The 22,655-nt window shown below is 60.4% G+C and overlaps 1 protein-coding gene across 1 annotated transcript in view; it reads left to right on the top strand.

The window, feature by feature from the left end:
• TGM2 (transglutaminase 2) overlaps positions 1-20,427 on the top strand; it is a 30,354-nt gene extending 9,927 nt beyond the window's left edge. The window contains exons 4-13 of the mRNA XM_079128199.1: positions 2,009-2,127; positions 4,536-4,664; positions 5,446-5,623; positions 8,508-8,643; positions 9,248-9,351; positions 10,656-10,898; positions 12,286-12,567; positions 16,698-16,858; positions 17,991-18,127; positions 18,698-20,427. Of these exons, the coding sequence (XP_078984325.1) occupies positions 2,009-2,127; positions 4,536-4,664; positions 5,446-5,623; positions 8,508-8,643; positions 9,248-9,351; positions 10,656-10,898; positions 12,286-12,567; positions 16,698-16,858; positions 17,991-18,127; positions 18,698-18,848 (1,640 nt within the window). The 3' untranslated portion in view covers positions 18,849-20,427. The remainder of the gene's footprint in view (positions 1-2,008; positions 2,128-4,535; positions 4,665-5,445; positions 5,624-8,507; positions 8,644-9,247; positions 9,352-10,655; positions 10,899-12,285; positions 12,568-16,697; positions 16,859-17,990; positions 18,128-18,697) is intronic.
• The last annotated feature ends 2,228 nt before the right edge of the window (positions 20,428-22,655 follow it).

Raw genomic sequence — 22,655 nt, 5'->3', positions numbered from 1 at the left:
GTTCCCCCACGTGCATCTCGGGGATCCCTCCACACTGGCCTGTAGCCTCTTCCCTCCTCCTGATAGCCTGTACCTTGCCCAGGTCCAGCGCCCCACCACTGGCCGTGAGGTCATCCCCAGCGGTCACAAGGGTGTCACAGTGCTCCTTTCCTTGGGCACATGGAGCGATTTCCTGGGACAGCAGTGGCCTTGCTGGGCCCCGCTGTGGCGTGGTTTGTGTCTTGGTCGATCCGCAGAGGATGACGGCGTGGGCGGCCCAGCTCCTGAAGCAGGCAGGCAGGCGTCCCCACCCACGCCAACCTGAGGGCACTAGGGTTCAGGGGAGGGAGAGCACAGCTCTGGGGAAGTCCCCTCCCTCCTGCCCTGCTGGTCAGCAGCGCAGTGGCTGAATGACCCGCACCCCAGGCGGGAGGAGTCTGAGGAGGCCGGGAGCGGGGCTGGGCTCGGGGTGGGTGCTGGGGAGGAAACGGCTCTGGTGGGGGAAAGGGCCGGGTCTGCCTGCAGAGCGGGACCCTGAGTTCCAGGGTGAACAGGAGCGAAGGCCGGTCACAGGCAAGGCTTCCCGTCCCCCGTCTTCACCCGACTGGACGTGAGCGGGGACATGAACCTGAGCAGGGGACGCACGGTCCCGGCTCCCGCCCCTCACGTGCCGACACGTCCCTTCTCTGTCCCACACCGCCCAGCCACCCGCTGGCTTGGCTTAGTCTCCAGAGCCACAGAGCAGCGTGGAGGAGACCGGCCGCCTCACCGTTGCCCCCTCGCTGCGCGGGGGGCTCCCGGGCCTGGCCGCCACCTGGCCGCCACGCTCCCGCGGCTCCGGGACCCGGGCGCTGCCCCAGTCTGCCTTCTCCAACAGGCGCAGGAGGCCCCCTGCCTGGGCCCACCAGACTTCAGAGGTTCACGAAGACGCTTTAGTTTCTCTTGAAGCCAGAAGAAAAGAAAGGACGCTGAAGTCAAGCGACAGGTTTTAATATGTGACGTCAAGGCCACCAGTGCGGTCACAAAATCAGTTTTTTTTTAAATGGAGGAAGGAATCCGTGCAGGATGGACGCCCAGGGCCCGCTAGACGCCCAGGGCCCACCAAAGTCTGGGCGGCCCCTTCCAGGCCTCAGTTTCTCCATCTGGGAAGTGGGCATCTCAAAGGCAGCCCGGCCCTGGGGCTCCTGCCATCTGGCCTGCACGTCCTCCCCCTCCTTCCTCCCCCTCACCAGCCGTGGGGACTCGGCCCTGCATTTTCCAGTGGCCAAAGCCGTGCTCTCTCTGGTCCTCTGCTTAGAATGCCACTGGCCAGGGTCCAGGCACAAAAGCTGGTCCCTCCTGAAGGCAGTGTTCCTAATGCCCCTCCAGGGAGCCCTCCCAGTGCCTGGGCTGGACAGGAGCCCACTCCCGGGCCGTGATCGCCCTTCCTTGGCCTTCCCCTCTCCGCTGAGCTCCTGCACCTGGAGCCATGCTCCTTCCTCGGGCCGGCTCAGGGCTTCCGTTTCCACAGCACCTTTCAGACCTGCACCCACACTTGACTCCCAGGCTGACGGCGAGGAGTTGAGGAGGGCAGAGAAGGCACAGGGACTGTCCGGGGCCACGTGGCCAGAGGGGACCCGCATCAAGGGTTTCCTGGCTCCTGGTCCAGTGCTCCTTGGTCTCTTAGCATCATTTTCCCCAACTGTGAAACGTTCTTGAGCCTCAGTTTCACCATTGTTAAAATGGGTCTTATGAGGGTCCCTTCCACCTCAGGTTGTTAGGGAGAGTGACAGAATCAATCCACGTCATAGAGTCATCACGGGCCCTGACGCGGGGCGTTGGGTAAATGGCGGCCTTTGTTGTTACCTACTGAAAACACTGTCTCCTTGACGTGGGGTTGTTGATGAATGGTTGGGTTTTCTAATCCGAAGGTAGAAGGACCGCTGAGATGCTGGCTTGGCCTGGCGAGTTGGCACCCTGGCTGCCAGGTCTGCAGGGACTCTGGGCCTTGCCAGACCCAGAGCTGAGGTCCCTCTCTTCCCGCCCGCAGCGGACGCCGTTTACCTGGACTCCGAGGAGGAGCGGCGGGAGTACGTGCTGACCCAGCAGGGCCTCATCTACCAGGGCTCGGCCAAGTTCATCAAGAGCGTCCCCTGGAACTTCGGGCAGGTAGGGCCTCACCCCGCCCCTCGCAACCGCCTCCGGCCCCCTTGCCTCTGAGGCAGCGGAGGTGCCAAGTGTGCGTGGGTTGCAGAGTTGCCACCGCGGCCTCTCAGGGGTGCAAGGGTCCTGGAACGGCCGGAGGCCCAGAGAGGACCAAAGTAGGCCTGAGGTCACACAGCAAAGGAGTGGCCCTGGGAGAAGAATGAGGAGAGCCTGGTGGGGAGGGGGCCGTAAAGTTGGTTGGCGTTCCGGAGCGGAGGACGCTCGCCGTGCATGGGGCCTGTGCGGGACAAGGCTTTGAGCCCTTCTCCCCGCCAGCGGGTCTCACGCTTGAGGACACAGGGCGCCTGGGGACCCTGCAGAAGCAGAGTGGGAGCCCCGCCCCCCGACTCAGCTGGTGGGTGGGGGCGGAGAATTCAGATGCCCATGCTGCTGTCCAGCGGCCACGCCGGAAGGACTGCACTGACCGCTGTGTCCAGTCGCTGCTGCTCAGTAGCAAGCCTGAAACAGAGACGCTGTCCAGCTGGGCGGGGCTGTCCAGCATGGGCAGGGCTGGGCTCGGGTACACAGCTTCTCTGCGCCCTGTCGTTCCCCGGCCTGGGCTGCTTCTCCAAACCAGGGCTCTGTCGCCGGCTGTCCGTGAAAACTTGAGACCCTGCAGAGAAAATTCATAAAGCCAGAACCAGGACGCCCCTAACACTCAGCCTCCTGGTGTCCAAGAGGATGTTGGTCTCCCAGGGTGGGGTTCGCCCTGCTGTTCTCCCAGCAGCCTCTGCCTCAGGCCCTGTGTCCAGGCCCGCAGAGTCCTTCCCTGGGGCCATGGGAAGTCCTCCTGTGGTCTCCGTCTTGAGCTGACGGCCATTTCCTCTTCTGAATATTAGGGATCACCATTGCAAAAATATCTGCCCAGCAGCCTTGTAGGCCGCTGTGGCTGTGAAGAGACCATGGTGGACTGAGGTGCACAAAATACGCCAGGAAATGAGTGGGCTCCTGTTTCCCAGGGCTTTTGATTCTCTCCTGAGAAACAGAACAAATCAAGTCCTTCCTTTTAATTTCCTGAGGTCCTGTTCCATGCCAGGGCTTGTGCTGGGCTGTGAGAAATGGTCCCCCGTGGCTTCAGGAAGGGTCACGGGCCAGGACACAAGGCCCTGGAGGAGGGGGAGGTGGCGGGGGGGGGGTCAGGAGGGGCTCCTAGAAGGAGGAAGGAGGGAAGAAGAGTTAGGAGTCGGCCACGTGGGAAGTGGAGGCCAGGGAGCCACGCGGCTCAGAGGCGGGAAAGCTGACTGGGGGCCCCGAGTTCCTGAGGTTCAGTCCAGAGATGGCTGAGGCCCTGGCTCTGGGCCCAGGGGAGGCAGCTCGTCAGGGGAAAGGCCAGTGGAGGAAAGCACTCAGCTCCTGCTGGGGTCAGGAAGCAGAGAGGGAGGGAAAGAGAGGGCAGGGGCCGCAGGGCAGATGCGCCCTCCCAGGGCACGCCCAGTGGCCTCCTCCAGCCATACTCCACCTGCCTGCAGTGACCACCCCGTCATTCAAACGAGGACGGACTGAGTAGGTTCCAGCGCTCACAGTCCGATCACTCTGCCTCTGAACGTGCTGCATTCCCACAGGAGCTTCTGGGGGCACCTCGTCCAGGCCACAGCAGGCTTGTTCTGCAGTGTGGAAGGTGACCCGTGACAAGGCCCGATCCAGAGTAGGAACACAATAAGGGGAGCAGGGAGCAGGCAGGAGGAACCCTGATGTGTCAGATGGGTGGTCCATGGAAGGTGACAAGGGGGAGGTCCTGCTTCCGATAAAGGTGACAGTCGAATTGCAAGAAGGAGAAAGTGTAAGTCATACAAAGAGTGGCAGGAAGAGCATTCCAGGCAAATGAAAAGGCAAGTGCAAAGGCCCTGAGGCAGCGAGTGTGGGTGGAGCGAGCGTGGGTGGGAGTGGCAAGACCTGAGGTCAGACAGTCGGTGAGTGCAGGGATTGCGGGGAGAAGTCTGGATCTCACTCTGGGTGCGGCTGAAATGTAACCTACCTCGGTTCCAGTCAGCAGTGTATGGGCCTGCTCGGGGGAGAAGGAGACTCACTGGGTCTGCTGCGTGAGTCAGGCCCTCAGGGAAATGGAGATTCAGAAGAGCAGAGGGAAAGGAGGCAGTGGCAGGGCGAGGGGACTCCAAGGCCAGGGACTCTACTCCAGATCTCCATCTCCCCAGCCGGGTCCCGGCTGCAGGTGCCCCTCTCTTCACACCCTTGAATCTGGCTGGTATCCCCACACCCGTCCCTCCTGGGTCAGGAGCAGCTGGCATCCCAAGCTGGAGCTTCATCTGCTGTGAGAGAAGGGGTCTGGGGCTGTGGCCGCTGAGACCTCAAGGCGAGCTTCCTGGAGGAGGTGGCTTCTGGGCTCCTCATCCTTCTCTTGTTTCCTCTGACAGTTTGAAGATGGGATCCTGGACATCTGCCTGATGCTGTTGGATATCAACCCCAAGTTCCTGAAGAACGCCGGCCGTGACTGCTCGCGCCGGAAGAACCCCGTCTATGTGGGCCGGGTGGTGAGCCGCATGGTGAGTGGCAGGTTTCTCCCTCCCGGTGATGTCACAGGCCAGGCTGTGTGCCAGGGGCCCAGGACATGGGGACATCGCTGCAAGGAAGACAAGGTTTAGACAAATGAGGGCGATACCACCAGATACCCCAGAGCAACTCATTCATTCAGCAAATATCTCTCCAGGGCCACCTATGTCCTGGGCACTGGGGATACAGCAGCTGGGTATAAAACAGGTATGGTGCCTCGCTTCATAGAGCTTACGTTCCAGTGGGCAGACTGTAACCACAATGTCACGTGACTGAGCGCACAAGCATAAATTACCACGCACACCCGAAGGACCTGGAGTGTGTGACCACGGGGCCCAGCCACAGAGAGGGTGATGTCATAGCTAGGAGAAGGGGCTACAGCTTGTGCAAAGGCCCTGAGGAGAGAAGGACCTGAACAGAACAGAGACCAGTGTGATTGGCACAGAGTGAGCAAAGGGGAGCTGGGAGCTGCCGAGGTGGGTGGGGGTCAGGCAGCAGGCTGGTGGGCCGTGGCAGGAGGCTGCATTTTATGCTGCAGGTAATGGGGTTTGAGGGGAGAAGGCGAAGTCTTGGTGGGGTCCAGAGTAGGTGTTTGTAAAGCTCAGTTCACCCCCGTGTGTCGGAGCAAACCCTGGCTCCCCAGGACGCCACTGAGGGCCGCCCCGCCCGCCTCCTCCCTTCCCTCTTCTATGTCCCGCACTCCCGGAGGCCCCAGGCCCCAGCCGTCTCCCACAGGTCACCAGGCTCCGTCCCCATGATGCCCCCTGGTTGCAGGTCAACTGCAATGATGACCAGGGCGTGCTTCTGGGACGCTGGGATAACAACTACGGGGACGGCGTCAGCCCCATGTTCTGGATCGGCAGCGTGGACATCCTGCGGCGCTGGAAGAGCCACGGCTGCCAGCACGTCAAGTACGGCCAGTGCTGGGTCTTCGCCGCCGTGGCCTGCACAGGTGAGCCGCGCGCAGGGCCCGGGAGCACGGCAGGGAGCCCGAGCGGGAGTCGGAGGCAGAGCGGCCGGGAGCTGGTGGCCGCCCCTCTGGTCCCCTTCCCAGAATACCTCTGGTGGCTTCCAGGCTCAAGGGGGTTCCCTGGGGGTCAGCGTGGGCTCAGGGTTGAGAATGTGGACCTGGTGCCCAGCGCACCCGAGTTAGAAATCTGCAGGCAAATGACTTCTTGCCGAGCCCCGGTGTCCCCGTGTGTGGAATGGGGACAACGCCACCCACCTAGTTGGGGTGGAGGTGATGCAAAGCTCATAGCACTGAACCCGGCCCAGGGCAGCTCTCAGCAAACGCGGGCTTCTGGTAACTCGATGAGGAAAGGAAGGTCAATGTCAAGAAAGAGAAAGAGGTTCTCAGATACAGACGGGAAAGGTCAAGCAATTGGAAACCAAAAATGTCAAATGGATTTTAAAAGCTTTTGAAGATTTAAGCCCAGAAAATGTTGATGGTTGTTCTAAGGCTGTGATGGTGCGTCAGAGAAGAGGCTCAATAGCATCACATGCGGGTTAAGAACACAGCCTACTTCACACCAGCTGTGTGTCCTTGGGGAAATCACTTAACTCCTCTGAGCCTCAGTTTCATCATACATAAAATGTGCATAAAAATAGAACCTTTATCCTGGGATACCCGCCAGGGTTAAACGAGTTAGTCTGCGTGAGGTGCTCCAAGGATTCCAGGCACATAACAGCAAATACTTACATAGAGCTGCTGCTCATTACTATTGATCTCACTGGGCTCAGGGACTCTAACAGGCTGATATGCAGTGCCCAGATTTTTTGTCTCAAAAACCAGTGCTCTTGCCCAGATGAGGGTCTCCAGCATGTCCTCCACACCGGCAGGCTGGGTGGGGTGGCCTGGCCTGGCCCGTCCAATCCTGACCTCCCTGCCTCCTGGCCTCCCCGACCCCTCAGCCTTTTCCCTCATGACCTCTGAATTCCCCTTTCTCGTGGAAACCCCGCCTTCTGATAGACGAGACTGCATCTCCCCAGTGCACCCCCTGGATTTTCCTGGAGAAACCCCACAGTGGTGGCCTGTGTCCCCAGGCTCGCCTGCACTTGCCATTGTCACCTAAAGGTCTGGCAGCGGGTGTCCCCACGCTGTCCTCTCTGCGAGGCTCTGTTGAGCCCACGGGCTCTGGAGCTGGGCCGAGCAGTGTGACTCCAGCTGGCCTTCAGTGCCGGGTGGACTTGGGCAAGAGAGCTGGTGTCCCCAAGCCTCGGTCTTGTCACCTGGAGGATGGAGACAGGGCGATGGGCCTAGGCCCTTGGTAGCTCCTGGGACTGGGAGATGTCACTTAGCGCAGCCGCTGGCTCAGGCGAGGCCTGCGTCTGGGTTTGCAGGGACGCTGGTCCTATGTTCTCCGGTGGCTCCCTGGGCCTTTTCCCCAGGCCTGCGAGCCAGAGGACACCGACCAGACTGGTGTTTGCCTCGAGAAGCATGTGACACACTTCACTGTCCCCAAGTGCCTCCTCGGTCCTGCCCTGGGCACTGGGCAGACAAGGCCTGCCCACGCCGTGGCCTTTCTCTGAGTCACCATGACATCCGGACAAGCTGCTATTCTGAACTCTTCTTACCCCGGGAAACGGAGGTTCAGAGAGGGGAAGTGGCTTTCCCAAGGTCACACAGCTGATGATGGCGGAGTCAGACTCCGACCAGATGGGCCTACTTCTGGGGCAGCCGCCTGGCCTTAGGATGTGACAGTGAGGCCTCTTGGGACGTGATCCCGGAGGCAGGAGTGGTGCCAGCTCCCTGGCAGCGGAGGCAGGCCTCCCCCAGCCTCTGTGCTCAGATCCATTGCGAGGTTGGGATACCCGCGGTGACAGGGCAGCAGCAGGCCTGGCCTCCGTCCAGAGCGCAGGGCGCGGGAACCAGGCAAGAGGTCCAGCGTTACAGCTGCTCCCTGCTCGGAGTGCCCAAGCGCCCCTGGGCCGGAATCCAGGGTCATCCGGGAAGCACTCGGCCTGGCCACTGGGCACAGGGCAAAGGTCACATCCCTGCCCGCCCCCGAACGTTCAACTTCAACCAAAACTAAAAGTAACGCCCAGGTCCCCAGGCGACCCTGCTTCGCTTCTGCTTCGTTTCACCTTTCACCTTTCTGTCCTTCCCTTCAGTCACTTCTACAGTCTTGCTTAAATGAAACGGGGCGCAAGGGCACCTGTGACCTCACCCGTGGCCGCGCCTAGCGCCACCCTCTGGGCAGGACCCGCGTGGGGCCTTCCTCCCCTGCCGGGCCTTGCAGTCCAGCTGGCCCGATGATGCCACTTAATACCCGGCCCCTTCAGCTGGTCGCTGCAGCCTCAGCCCTTGTCCCGGTGGACAGGGCTTTGGCCTGGACGCAGGCCCTCCCGCAAGCTGAGGACCCTGACCTGCTCTGTGACGCTGTTTTACGGGTCGCTTGCCGCCACAGTCTGTGTTTGGGCGATGGGGATGGACCCCAGCCGTGCTGTGAATGCAGATCCAGAGGCGGCACCCCAGGCCCGGCAGGCTGGCCCTCCAGGGGGACAGCATGTGCCGGTGCCCCGAGCCAGCGGGGGCTGGAGGTCGGTGTGGCTGGACCAAGGTGTGCAGGGCCAAGGGCCAGTGGTGGGAGTCTGGCCTTGGCCTTCAGGGCCTTGGGGAGCCACTGAGGACCTGTCAGGGGAGGGTCGATGCCGAGAGGTCACAGGGGATGCGGGGTGGCCAGTGAGCTGAGCCCCGTCCTCCAGGCGAAGGGCTGGAGTGCTCCCTCCCACCTGGACGGCGGGTGCACCGTGCCCTGGCGTGGGAACGGGGCCTGGAGGCCTGGGGCAGGCCAGCCCCCGCCCGGCGGGCCTGCTGAGTGTCCCTGCGTCCCCAGTGCTGCGCTGCCTCGGCATCCCCACCCGGGTGGTCACCAACTACAACTCAGCCCACGACCAGAACAGCAACCTGCTCATCGAGTACTTCCGCAACGAGTTCGGGGAGCTGGAGAGTGACAAGAGCGAGATGATCTGGTGAGGCCCGGCCGGGGAGGCCTGCAGGCGGCCCTGGGGGCACCTCGGGAGCGGGCGTTGAGCTGGGTCCTGAGAGTGGAGCAGGGGCAGCGGAAGCGGGCACAAGGCGGCCTGTGCAGAGGCCTGGGCGGGGGTGACCACAGCACCGGAAGGGGTGTCAGGGAGGAGGATGCAGGAAGGTGGCCGGGAGTCGGGACGTAGGGAGAGGGGCCTAGGCCTGTGTCCAAGGGCAGTGGGTTGTTGCTCGCAACGTCAGGGTGCCAGGGGCCTGCCGTGACCGCTGTGGACCAGGAGTCAGAAGGCGGGAAGGCCAGAGCTTGGGTGCCCAGGGCAGGGGGTGTCCGCGTGGCAGTGACGAGGTCTGAACCTGGGCGGAGCCTTTGGGCAGGAAAAGAAGGGAAAGAGGCAAGAAATGAGGAGGCGGAGGGGCAGGGAGGCGGCGAGGAGGCCCCAGGGACAGCAGCGTGCCCCCAGCTCAGACCCCAGGAGCAGGCGCAGACGGGTCTAGGGACTTGCTGGGTTCAGTGGGACAAGGCGCGGGTGCCTCTGGGCCATGCTGGGAAGCGGTGCTGAGGTTGTCCACTCCCACCTCCGTCCCCACCAGGAACTTCCACTGCTGGGTGGAGTCGTGGATGACCAGGCCAGACCTGGAGGCCGGCTACGAGGGGTGGCAGGCGCTGGACCCGACGCCCCAGGAGAAGAGCGAAGGTGGGTGGGCGCGGCCTCCCCCTGGCGGGAGGGGCTTGGGAGCCGGGCCTCGGGTGGGGGGCACCGAGCTGAGCTGGGGTTCCCACCAAGCCCACCAACTGGGCCACGCAAGGGCGGGGCTCACTGACCTTCTCCCAATAGACTTCTTTTATGATTTGAAAAGTAATGTGCACAGCATTGTGGGAAACAGAAATATGACAAAGCACAGAGAAAAGGCCAAAGAACACCTTCATACTCTCCCCAGATAGGCACCCTCATCCTTTGCATGTGGCTTCCGGCGGTTTCAAATCAGATACCTGCATGTGTGCACCGTGCAGAGAGTGTGCTGACGTGAGATTTGGCAAAGCATTATGGACCCTCTCTCAATATTTTATGATGCATATGGTTACAAAGAAAACCTAAGTTATTAAAATTTCTGAAAAAACAAAGTTATGGTATAATAATAACTGCTTTTTTAGTATCAGAAGACCTAGTGGTAGGGCAGTCAGTTCCGTCACACAACAGCTGAGATGAGACTCGCGCCCCCTGCTGTGATCGGGGACCACCCACGGTGATTTGGGAAGGTCTGTGGTTCTTAGGGGTGAGGCGTCACCAAGTTCCGTCACCTGCTTGCCGTGGAAGGGTGTGCTGCCAAAGGGGGTTGGGTTAAAGAGGACCTTTTCCCCACATCCAAGTTCCCGGCCCCCTGAGCTGTGCTGCGAGCACTTGGGGGTCCGAGGACCTGGCTCAGGGACTCCAGCAACAGCCAGGCCTGTCCAGCTGTCACCGTTTCTGTGACATTCTCCCTCTGTGATTTGGATTTTAATTCAGCGTTACTGTTTCATCACGTGGATGTGCTGAAACATGTCCGCCCAGACACGTTTTAACATGTTGTTAGAGCCCACATCTAGGTGTGGCTGGTGTGCGGGGTTATAAACCACTCTGGCACAAATGTGGGCACCGTCCAGGCAGCCAACCCTGCCGGGCGGGTGGGCAACTCTGCCTTGGGCTCTGAGCGGCAGAGGCAGGGTGACGGCCGCGTCCCTCTGACTTCTGCCCCGGCTCCGTCTGGCGTAGGCTCAGGATGCTTGGAATGTGTTTCCATCTCCTCCATCAGACACCTGCCCAGCAATCAGCGGGCGCCCAGGGCCGTCCATCTGTGTCACTCACGAGTGCAAATATTAAAAATGAAACTGCAGCTTGGAGACGCGATGACTGGCACAGCCACAAGCTGACCAGAGCCGAACGGGGCTGGGGACCCTGCGTGCTGGGCTCTCGTGTCCTTGCTCTGAGCCCTCCTCTCCCTCCCTCCTGCCCCCAAACAGGGACGTACTGCTGCGGCCCCGTCCCAGTGCGTGCCATCAAGGAGGGTGACCTGAACACCAAGTACGACGCCCCTTTCGTCTTTGCCGAGGTCAACGCCGACGTGGTGGACTGGATCCGGCAGGAAGACGGGTCCTTGCACAAGTCCGTCAACCATTCCTTGGTGGTGGGGCTGAAGATCAGCACGAAGAGCGTGGGCCGGGACGAGCGGGAGGACATCACCCACACCTACAAATACCCAGAGGGTAGGCGCCTTGATCGCAGCCTTGCAAATAAGCGTCTGGCTTTACCAGCCCGGCAGCCTCACGCCCGTTGTGCTGTCCTTAGCACCTACGCCTGGCAGCCACCTGTGGCCACATTCCGTTGAGAACCTTCTTAGAAACAAGTAGGAAAGGAGAATTCCTTTAGGAAAATAGCTCTGTAACCCTGGATTCCGCAGAACGACTCCCTCTGTTTTTGTGGCCTTGCTTTTTTGAACAGTTCAACTCTTATTTTTGTGGTTTTATTTTTTTGGACCTTGCATGTGCCAGGCAAGTGCTCTGCACCCGGGTGCTCTCCAGCCCTGGCCTGGAAGGGGATGCGGTGGCAAAGGCCAGGCACGCATCTCCACGGGGAAGCAGAGGACACACCTCACCGTGTTGCTTAGTGTCAACGTGATCACATCAAGAGCAGGGTCCCCAGCCACAGCGGGACACTTCCATGCTTTTTTTGCTGCAGTGCATTTGTATTGGAGGGGCTTGAAGGTCCTGAGCAGCCACAGAGGATCGCCTCCTGGAACGGTGACAGACAGCTGGGAGAGAGGGCGGGGAGGAGGACGGGGCAGGTTCAGGAGAAGTGGGCCGAGAGGAGCCCCAAGACAAGGTGGGTTCTGTCCAGCACGGGACGAGGGTCTCCTGCTGCTCGAGTTAAGTCGGTAGGGAATAAAGCACTTGTTGAAACTGCTCTGGGCACCTCCACCTGCCACCTCGATGTGACAGAGCTGTTTCTAAGTGTCACCTGTGCCTGACTCAGCAGGGCTCACCGAGGTGACCCAGCAGTTACAGTCCCTGCCCTGGTCTGACTCCACTGACTTTCTGGGGCTGACCGAGGTGGGTGTGAGATGGCCATGCTCTAACCGGAGAGGGTAAGACCAGGAAAAGTGCTTTCCCTGGCCTTTGAAAAGCTCAGAGCCGATGGTTTGGTAGAAAAACAGATAGGCACCCAGCGAGACTGGGGGAGGGAAATAAAGCCACCTGGGAGAGGTAAGTGGGACCTAAAGAAAGGATCAGCCGTTTCCCTGGAGCTCGAGGTAGAGAAGAGGAGGGACGGGACTGCAGGGAGCAGTAATCTTTACGCAGATGATTGGAGGAGAGAAAATGTGCATTCTGTTTGTGCCGGAGATGCACCAAGTCGTTACAGTTCCTGGGTATGACATAAAGATAAATCTGAAACCCAGATTCGGCCTTGGTCAGCTCCAGGGGATAAGCACATCAACAGCCTGGGGAAGGAGTGGCCAGAGAAACTTCCTGGAGGAGGGGTTGTGGGGTGTTGGGTTTTAAGGGATGTGTAGGAGTTCGTTATGGAACACAGGACACTTTTCTCCTGGCAAAGAAATTCCAGCTGGGACTGGGGCTCCCTTCCCTATCCCTGCAGGCTCCCCAGAGGAGAGGGAAGCCTTCACGAAGGCCAACCACCTGAACAAACTAGCCGAGAAGGAGGCGGCGAAGGAGACCGAGGTGGCCATGCGGATCCGCGTGGGCCAGAGCATGAACATGGGCAGTGACTTCGACGTCTTCGCCCACATCACCAACAACACCCCCGAGAACCGCGAGTGCCGCCTCCTGCTCTGCGCCCGCACGGTCAGCTACAACGGGGTCCTGGGGCCTGAGTGTGGCTCCAAGAACCTGCCCGATCTGACCCTGGAGCCCTTCTCAGGTGAGGATCTGTGTCGAGTGACCACTGGCAGCCGGTGTGCCCCGTAGGACCCTGTGTGCTTAGCATATGTCACTGACCTCACAGACACAAAGCTCCCACTCTGGTTGCACCCTGTCCTGAGCACTTTATAAATGTCCACCCATCCAGTCTTATGACAAAAGGGACGCAGGTTTGATCATTGCCACCTGTTTTCCAGATGAGGAAACGGAGGCACAGAGAGGTTGAGTGACTTTCCCAAGTCACACAGTGAGGACAGTTTGAACCCGTATTATTACTGTATTATTCTCTTTTTGTTTCCTGTTGTCTTCCTGGGACCCTCTGTTCCCCTCTTCTAGCTACTTTCTTGCCTCTGCCTCCAGTGGCAGGAGCCTCCAGCTGCCCTACCGAAGGTCTCCATTGCCCTGGGTGCTGTTGGCCTCAGAGAGAGGAGGCTGCAGTGAGCACTGCCCATAGGACTCTCAGCAAGGGTGGAGATCTGCATCCGGGCTGTCTAGGAGGTGGCCGTCAGCTCCATGTGGTCACTGGGCGCTTGAAACGCGGCAGCTGCAGAAGGGAACTTCCGATGTTATTGGAAGTGAGGTAGCGCCTGTGCCCAGAAGCTGCACGTCTGACACAGCGGCCCCGTCCTGGCCTCCAGCCGCTCAGCGCCCCTGCCTGTCAGGCAGAGGCCGCCCCTGGACAGGCCCGTCTTGGCCCTGGCAGAGCCCGTGTGGCTCAGGCTTGGGGCCAGACTTCTGCACAGTGGTCCCCTTGGGCCCCTGGGCTCCCGCAGTGTCCCTGTGCCAGGGCCCAGAGGCCCTTGTGAGGCAGCGGCAGAGGGGCAGGCTGGCGGGGGCTCTGCCCTCCTCTGGAGGCCCAGGCCATTTTCTCCCGTGAGAGCCTGGCAGATAGCAAGGAGGACAGAGGGTCTTGGAGCTGGGAGGCCGGGAGCTGGGTGTGAGGCCTGGCCATCCCGAGGGGCACTGTGACCACGTGGACCATTGTCCCTGACGCTGAGTGAAGGCCTCCTCTCCAAACCTCAGGGTCTCCACGCAGCCCAAGGGACTCATACCCTGACTGTCGGCAGCGGACTCTGCCCTGGCGCCTGTGTGACAGTCCAACAGGGTGGCCAGAGGGTGAGATCCAGGCGGGACGCTCTGCCTTTATGGCCTCCGTCCGCTGCCCTCCCTGTCTCCTCCCCTGGCCCCCTTCCCTCTGCCCACCCTTGACCCAGGGCCGCATGCAGGCCTCAGCCTGCCAGTCCCGCCAAGCTCTGCGTACTGGGAGTCGCCGGGTGGCTCTTCTCCCCGGGCCCACTGGCTCAGCGAACACCACCTCTCAGGGCCTCCGCAGGGTCCCAGCCCTTTGGGGCAGAGCCGTGGGCCACCCCTGTGCTGCCGAAAGACACATTCCAAAGGCAGTGGCCTGCGGGGAGGGGCAGGTGCGCTTGGAGCTCAGGTCACACCTGCCTGCTAAATGGGGCAGCTGTGAGGACTGGGGGGCGGGAAGAGGTGTGCTCCAGAAACATCTAGAAAGCGCACCCCGTGTTGACATATGTTGTCCCTCACTCCCCACTGGGAGGAAGTGGGAAGGAGCCAGGGAGACTGAGAAGCCCCAGGACCTCTGCTGTTGGGCCGCTCGGTGGTGTGGGACACGGTCACCTCCGACTCTACCCCCAGGAATCGGGCAGGCTCCATTCCTATAGGCGCGAGGGGTGCTCGGGACCCAGGTTCTGTCCCTGCCGTCTGCCGCTGGCTGCGGCCCTGGGCATTTCTCTTCTGCACTCCAGGCGGGGCTGGCCCACCTCTTGGGTCCTCAGCCTCTTCTTCCTGAGGGCGCGCCCAGCAGGGCCAGCCCAGCTCAGAGCCTTCTGAGGGGAGGAAGTGCCTCTCCCGGAACGTGTGGCATGAGGTGAAGTGCAGGCCAGGTCTCAAATGCCAAAGCGCGTTCCTCCCAGGCCTGGCTCAGTCACCCTCTGCGCTCTGCCTCCTAGATAGCATCGAGCGCAGCGCGTGCGGGATTGTTCCAAGGGCTCTTCATCCTGACCATGTGCTCAGGACAGCGGGCAGCCCTCCAGCTGGAGGCCGGGGCCGACACGCCTGCCGGGACAGGGAGAGGGCAGAGGCCCCGTGTTGTTCTCTGGCTGGAAGGTGGAGCCCGTCCAAGATGCCCCCTTGGGGCCTCCAAGGTCAGGTTAGCCTAAGCTGGACTGTCCCCCGGAGCCCCACACTCCACGCTTGGGGAGCAGTTCGTTGCTCTTTGATGATAAGATCGGGGATTTCCATGTGCTAATGGACAGGAAGCCAGGCCCAGGATGGAGCCAGCCCCGCTGCCCCGGCCCTGCCTCCTTGTTCTGCTGTGCCTCTTCCCTCCCTATATCCCCACCCTTCTCTCCCTCACCCGTCCAGTGGGTCACCTGGAATGTAGCCAGTGTGGCCTCGGTGACCATGCCCAGGACACCGTCCAGAGCAGGGCCTATCGTCCAAGGAATGGTTGAGACTGACCATGAACACGTCTTCCTCCCAGCCAGCCTGAGGCCCAAGGCCAGGCCGAGGCCATGGGCCTGTGATTGGCGGCTCTCGCAGGTCCAGCCCTTGCCTGGCCTCAGCCTCCTGGGAAAGCCCAGGTTTCACCCCGGGTCCTGGAGGGCAGTGTGTGCCTCATTTCCCGTGGAGCTGGTCAGTCTCCGCGCTGCCCCACCAGGCCTTGAAGTCCCTCCACTCCCTTTTGTCCTCCTTGGCTCAGAGTTTGCTTCGCGCCCCCGGATCACGTCATCTGATGACAAGGACACATCCAGCCAGGGATGGGAGCGCAGGGCCAGCCGGGCGGCACTTGCCAGAGGGCACCCAGCTCTCGGCCCCCCAGCCGCAGGGTCAGGCATGGACCTCGACCCCACAGGGTGTGACTGTGTTCCAGGGTCCCCTCCGTCCCCCAGAGGGCCTCAGGGAGAGGCTTCCGAGGTGCTTTGGGTCCCTAACCCTTGCTCTTCTCCTCCTTAGAGGCGATTCAGCCCCAGGCAGGTCAACAGCATCTAGTCAGAGTGGAATTCTGACTTTTGTTTGCTTGTTTTAATTTTTACCAAGTGACTTTCTGCTTATGGTAAGTCAGACTAGTTTACTGCAATTAATGATGAAAAAATTTCCCTAAGCAAAAAAAAAAAGTCAAAAAGTTGAGAGCATGTTTGTGCATATGGGTCTGGCGAGGGGACAGAGGGGACGGAGGGTTCTGGCTGGCTCCAGCCTGGCGGACTACACAAGAAGCTGGCTGGGCACCTGGTGGTGGCTGAGGGTGGCCCCACAGCACCCCATTGACAGGGGAGGCCCAGCAGCACCAGGGATTGGCCGGGGTCTCTGAGTGATGGCCAGCAGGGCCTGCAGCGCCAGGCCTCAGTGTCCTTGTCAGAGGCACGGGCCTCGACCCGGCCTCACGACTTGACGCTGTGGTGGGAAGGGCCGGCCCTGCAGCTCCTTTCCTGTCCCCTTGCGGTTTTGCTGTGAGGTGACTGTTGGTCACAGCTCTGCGTAGCAGGTACTGAACATCCCCGGGAACAGAGAGGAGAGTTCATCTTCCCCGGCTCACACAGCGTGAGTGGATGAGCGGGGTCGGGAGTGGCCCTCCTGGCCCAGACGTTTGCTGGGAAAGGCCTTCCTCGTCTGTAAGATAGGTCTGATCCCATGGCCTCGCGGGGACGGCGCCATTGCCATGAGTGGCGCCTTCAGGGTGCAAGCTGGGCTTGGGGACTCTCAACCCAAATGGTTGCTCCGGATCCCTGCCTGGCCCCTAGCTGCGTGGCCTGTGGCGGTGTGACTCCTGCCCAAGCCCGTCTCCTCCTGTCAGCTGGGCACTTCCTCTTGGGGAAGGTGAATGGGACAACGTTGAGAAAGTGGCCACCGTCCACCGCCACGTGGCTCTGCTCCCCACCCCCGTGCTCTCCCAGGTCACCAGCGAGGGGGCAGAGGTGGCGCTGGGCCCCCCCCACCCCCCGCTGCTCCGCCTCCCTCCCCCGCTCCTCCCTGGGAGCCTGGGAGTCGTGCCGGTTGGGGAAGGCCTGGCATCGACTGTGACCTCAGGCACATTCCTTCCCCTCCCTGGGCTCGGAGAGTCAGTGGTGACCCAGTCCTTACATGCTCCCTTCCCGTCCCCTCCTGCAGAGAAAAGCGTCCCCCTGCCCATCCTGTATGAGAAGTACCGGGACTTCCTGACCGAGTCCAACCTCATCAAGGTGCAGGGCCTCCTCATCGAGCCCGCGGCCAACAGCTACCTGCTGGCCCAGAGGGACCTCTACCTGGAGAATCCAGAAATCAAGATCCGGGTAAGCGGGGCCGGGTGTGGCTCGGTGGTAGAGCGCTTGCCTGGCATGTGGGAGGCACTGGGTTTGATCCTCAGCACCGCATAAAAAAATAAACAAACAAAACAAAGGCATGCTACCAAAAAAAAAAGATCCCCGTAAGGACGGGCTGGTCCCAGGACAGCCCAGGGCGGGAGAGAGGGCAACGGCCCACGCACACACCTGCATCCCAACCTCAAGGCCTTGGAGCCTCAGGGTCCTGGAATCCTAGCCTCATCCAAGAAAAGCATCACAAAGATGAAAGAATTCGGGCCGGTAGCCTCTAGGAAGGAATCTTAGAATCCCAGTGCTGTAGGGTCGTGGGATTCAGGGATCCTGGAATCGTGAATCCTTGAATTGCTAGTTTAATCCTTAAATTCCTGAGACTGGACCGCCCGGCCCTTGGTGATACTGGGGGCAGGGAGGGCGAAGGGCACAGGAAGGGTGTGTGCCTGGGTGGCCCTGAGATTAAGGCCAGCCACCTGTGCCTCGGTTCCTTCATCTGTAAGGCGGGGTTAATGCTGCTAGGTGCAGGGTGCACTTCCACAGGAAGGACCCAGAACCACACACAGCACTGGGAGGGCTCCGTATGAGCTGTGTCCCTCACCGCACGGGAGCCAGGGCCCGGGACCCCCAAATGTAGCAAACAAATGACTAATAAGCAGAGGGACAGGCAGTGACCATCGTGTGCCAGACTCGCACTTCTTAGCTCATTAATGCTCACGAGAGGCCTCAGGCAGGCGTTTCCCTTCCGTGAACAAGCCAAGGCTCAGAGAGGGTTGAAACTTCCTCAGGGTCACACAGTGAAGAAGGGGCAGAGATCCATCTGGCTCCAAAGCCTGTGAACTATCTGCTCCAGACCCTAGAACAAGGAAGAGGCTCTGTACATCGACCCCCAAGGTCACATGGGCTCTCACAGCAGCTCCTTGAAAGAGACCTGGGTCAGTGGCTCTTTAGGTGTTTTTCAGATGAGGAGACCGAGGCCCAGAGGTGGGAAGTGAGAGGCGGAGCTAGGCATGGCTCCGTTCAGCAACCGCTGGGCCAGATTAGAGCGAATGCAGAGGCAGCCCAGCCTGGACCCTGCCTGCCCATGACCTCTGCCCATACCTTCTTTCAGATCCTGGGAGAGCCCAAGCAGAACCGCAAGCTGGTGGCCGAGGTGTCCCTAAGGAACCCGCTCACCGTGCCTCTGCTGGACTGCACCTTCACCGTGGAGGGGGCCGGCCTGACGAAGCAGCAGAAGTCTGTGGAGGTGTAAGTGCTGGTCACCACAGCTGGAGGGCCCAGGAGGAGGGCGGGTGCAGAGGGCGGTGGCTGTCCTCAGGTGCCACTCTCGCCCATAACCCCCAGTCTCCCCCCGACACCTGCGCCCTCAACCAGGACACCCCGCCTGTCATCGCGCCACGTCACGTGCCGCCCACAAGGAGCGCGTGCCACCTCCTTCAGGCACCCAGGTGCTCACTGAGTGTCTGGGCGCGAGCGTGCAAACAGGCAGGTGTGGGTGTCCTCCCAGGTACCATCTGCGCACCCACCTGCACAGGAGGGCACCGCTTGGCTTTTACTTTTTACCACCTGAATCCTGTAGGTACAGCTCAATGCTTTGTCACTCGGGCGCCCCCGGGCCTGCCTGCTGTGACCCCCAGAGTGCACCGGGAGCTCTGAGCACACACACCACACACACAGATGACCCAGGTCTGCAGAGAGCAGGGGGGGCCCCGGTGGTGTTGGCATATGCTCAGTAGTCACATGTCACCCTGACCTGACCCCACCATGGGGGAGCAGGCCTAGGGACCCTCTCCTCACTCTCCTCTTCTCTCTCTGCAGCCCGGACCCCGTGGAACCGGGGGAGGTAGTCAAGGTGAGGGTGGACCTGCTGCCCATCGACGTGGGCCTTCACAAGCTGGTGGTGAACTTCCAGTGTGACAAGCTGAAGGCCGTGAAGGGCTACCGGAATGTCATCATTGGCGGCCCCTAGGGCCCCCTGCCCAGCCCCACCTCAGCCTGCTGAGAGCCCTCAACTTGACTGTCTGTCCCAAGCTAATGAGCAAACTTTGCCCCTTAGGGCAGGGCGGCCGCAGTGGGGCTTCTGGAATGGAATGTATGCCTGGCCCTCCTGGTCCCTCTGAGCCTAGTCCCCACCCACCCATTCCCCTTAGCTGTGAGGGATGCTCTGCACCAGCACAGTGGGAATCCTGGCCTGGCCGAGGAGCTGGAGTGAGAGAGGGGGTCTCGCACCTCCCTACCCAGACGCCTTTTGGAAAGTCACTGACCACCCACCATATTGTTCGATCTACTCCCTAGTTTCTCGGAGCAGGCAAAAAAGGGATGGTGTGCCTGCCGGGTGGACCGAGGAACTGGGCTTCCTGTCCTGCCCCTCTTCCCCCGGCTGCACCCAGGCTCCCAGGGCTCCTGGGAGAGCCGGGGTCAGGCAGGGAACAGTCAGGCCAGGCCCACACCCCGCAGTCCTGCATGCCCATCGCAAGGCACCTGCTCTGTGCTCCCTGGTGCCACGAGGCCAGCACCCATTTAGTCACCACGAGCAGCTGCAGAGTGGGAGCTGCCTTCGGGATGAGGAGACTGAGGGTCCAACAGGGAGGTGGTCCACTCAGTCCCGGCCAGCTCGTGGTCACGTGTGAGGCTGGGGATGCGGGGCCTGGACCAGAGTCTGAGTCCTGTGACTTGGAGCCCAGCACCCCATGGTGCCACCAGCCCTGACCCGGGAGTGCCAGTGGGGCTCCGTGGGAACCGATCCTAAGGGCCCAGGTGGAGAGAGGAGGAGGGGAGGGTCCCCGGGGCTAGGGAGCTGGGATCAGAGCCCTTATTTCAAGCTCGTCTGGCTAGACTTCCTCTTCCTGGGCCTCAGGTTCCTCATTGATCAGTAACTGAACAGCTCATCTCCACGGGCCTCTGAGCCCTGTGCATTGGATGCCCACGTGGTCCTGCCTCGCGGATGACCAAAGGGCCACTCCCTGCCCCACAAAGCTCAGGCCCAGGCCCCAGATGTCTCTGACCATGCTACCATCCTGTCCTCAGCCCTGTTCTCTGAGCCTAGTTCCCCACCTGCCCAAGTCCCAGTTCTAGGAGAGAAGAATCCTGGCCGCCCTGCCCCACCCATGAACTTGCCCGCCTGGACTCCAGGGAGCCTGAACTGCCCATGCTGGCCACTAACCAGCCCAGTCAGTGCCTTAGCCGCCCCTTGGCAGGGCCAGCACCCCGAGGAAGCTTGCCCATGAGTCGTCACCTCAGGGTTTATCTTGGCTGCTTCTCCATGACTGGGCCTCCTTCAGGGGGAAGGGTCTCTACTGGAGGGGAGGTCACAGCCTCTAGGGCCCCCAAAATCCCAGAGAAGGACTTGGGGGAAATCACACTGATGTATTTAAAACTTTTTGCTTTGCAAAGGGAAGACTCGCCAAAGAGCTGCCGCGGGTCCTGTATGAATACAGCTCTGCTTCTCTACGGTGCCATGAAAGCTTGGGGTCCTAAGCAGGCAGCGGGCGTGCTTTCCAACCACAAGGCGCAAGCACCGAAATAAAAGTCTATTTTTCACACTCAAACGAAGACTGGCCTCATGTTTCATGAACTTTTGAGGGTGGTGTACGGCGCGCTGCCCTCGGCGGTACCAACGGCCTCCTGCAGGGGAGACGCTCCCCAGCCCCAGCCCTGCCTGCCCATTTCACCGTCGTCCGCATCTGCAGAGCCCTGCTCCATCTCCAGTCCTTCCGCCGCCACCTCTCGTTTGGGCCTTTTCCACGGACACCAGTGCTCTCGTCTACCTCTCGGCTTTTGTAATGGTGGATGCCTGAGCCCGGAGAGTCCTTCCTCTTCCTTTCCTGTTCGGCAAACTCCTACTCATCCTACAGTGTTCAATACCAAAGTCACCTCTTCTGTGAAGCCTTCCTTGATTTCTCCTCAGGCCTCCAGTGTCCTGCACAATGTGGACCAACTCCAGTATTCATCACAGTGCACTTTGGTTCCATGTTGGCATGTCCATCCCCTTTCCCAGCTTATCTGAAGTCCTCGAAGCAGGGACCAAGGATCTTTACAAATAACCACTCTGATCTGGTCTGGTAAATTGGTGTGTTTCAAAACCAGTGTTGCCCCAGAGAAACAACATATGTGACAAATGTAAACCACGTACATAGCTTTAAATTTTCTAGAGCTGAATGTGGTGGTGCAGGTCTGTAGGGAGGCTGAGGCCAGAGGATGTCCTTGAGCCCAAGAGTCTGGGACCAGCTTGGACAACACAGACCCCATCTCTTAAACACAAACAAAACATTTTGTAGTAGAATTTTTCACATTAAAGAGTAGAAAAGGAACAGGAGAAATCGGTTTAAACAATGTTCTACTGAACTCAATATTGTCTTGCAACCTGTCATCAATATAAACATTACCAGTGAGATATTTAACTTTCGGATTCTCACACTAGCATCTTTGAAATGCGGTGTGTATTTTGCACAGACAGCCCAGCCCGTCTCCACTGGAACTAGCTGCATCCAGTGCTCACCAGCTGCAGGTGGCCGGGGCCACCACGTTGGAGCCTCCACTGTGATTCGCCTTGTTCCCCACCCGCCAGGCAGATGAATGCTGGAGGGACAGAGGGTGGGAACAGTCCCCACCCTCGGGCCTTAAGTGGAAGGACATGACATACACACAAAACATAATTTAGTAAGAACCCAGTGTCACTCTCCGGGGGCCGAATCCTGCTCCCTGAACACCGAGCATGGTGTCACCTAGTGACGGGCCAGACCCGGCCCACTTGGCTACTTCAGACAGACGTGGAGTTCACAAGGAAGCTGATGCCAAAGGCGTCCAGGGAGGAACAGCTGTAGGAGACTGTGTGACCCAGAAAGCCGGAGAGCTGGCTGTGAGGTGTCCCACCTCCATGGGGGAGGCACGCCACGGTGGCGCGGGCCCAGCATAGCTGCTGGGAACTACGTCCAGCAGGCGCAAGTTGGCTGTGCCCAGAACCAGGGGCGGGTCACATCCTCTCCTCCTCCTGCCTTCTCCCCCTGGCAGATCCGCACCAGAAACCAACTGGCAAAGGCTCTGGAAAATGTTACTTTCCAAGAGAGACGGCCAGGCAGGGGCAGGGGCAGGGGCGGAGGCAGCGGCACCCACTCCCGCTCCCTCTGCTGCCACACTGCTACATTGTCCCCACCCGAGGGACTCCGGCTCAGCCTTCCCCACCCTGCTCAGTCTCAAAGCAAGGAGGCCTCCTCTGGGGAGCCTTCCTGGACTGCAGCAAATGCTCCAGGCCCTGGGACCCCACCACGGGGCTTAGAAAGCCCTTTCCAACGAACACTTGGCAACCCGGGCGGGAAGCGGTCATCTGTGTGCTGCCCCATGCTATCAAGCGTCCAAGGGCCCTGGCTGTCAAGAGCCACGGCACACGACAGCAAGGGGCACTGAGCAAGCTCAAGCCTGCCAGCTCCTGCTCCAGGCCCCAGTGACTCCCCACTAAAAGGAAGGCGTAGGGCTCCCCACCAGGTCTGCCAAAGCCAGGCAGATGCAGGGCTCTCTTCTGACCCAGCCCCCAAACCTACCTTGTTTGCGTGGGAAAAATAAACTCTTCAAGATAGAAATGGTTCAAAAGCACATCCACTCCCTGCTCAAAACCCAAAAGATTTATAACACAGCAGAGAAATAGAGCCTCTCCCTCATTCTATAGATAAGAGGGCGAAGACACAGAGGGGTTAAGCAAGTTGCCCAAAGTCACACAGCTGGTAGGCTGCAGCGCAGGGATTTGACGCAGGCAGCCTGCTCTCAGCAGGCTAGCCTAGCC

This window comes from Sciurus vulgaris (assembly GCF_902686455.1).
Source record: "Sciurus vulgaris genome assembly, chromosome: 2".
Taxonomy (NCBI): Eukaryota; Metazoa; Chordata; class Mammalia; order Rodentia; family Sciuridae; genus Sciurus; species Sciurus vulgaris.
The sequence above is the reverse complement of the archived record's forward strand: the minus strand, read 5'-3'. Positions and strand labels throughout refer to the sequence as shown.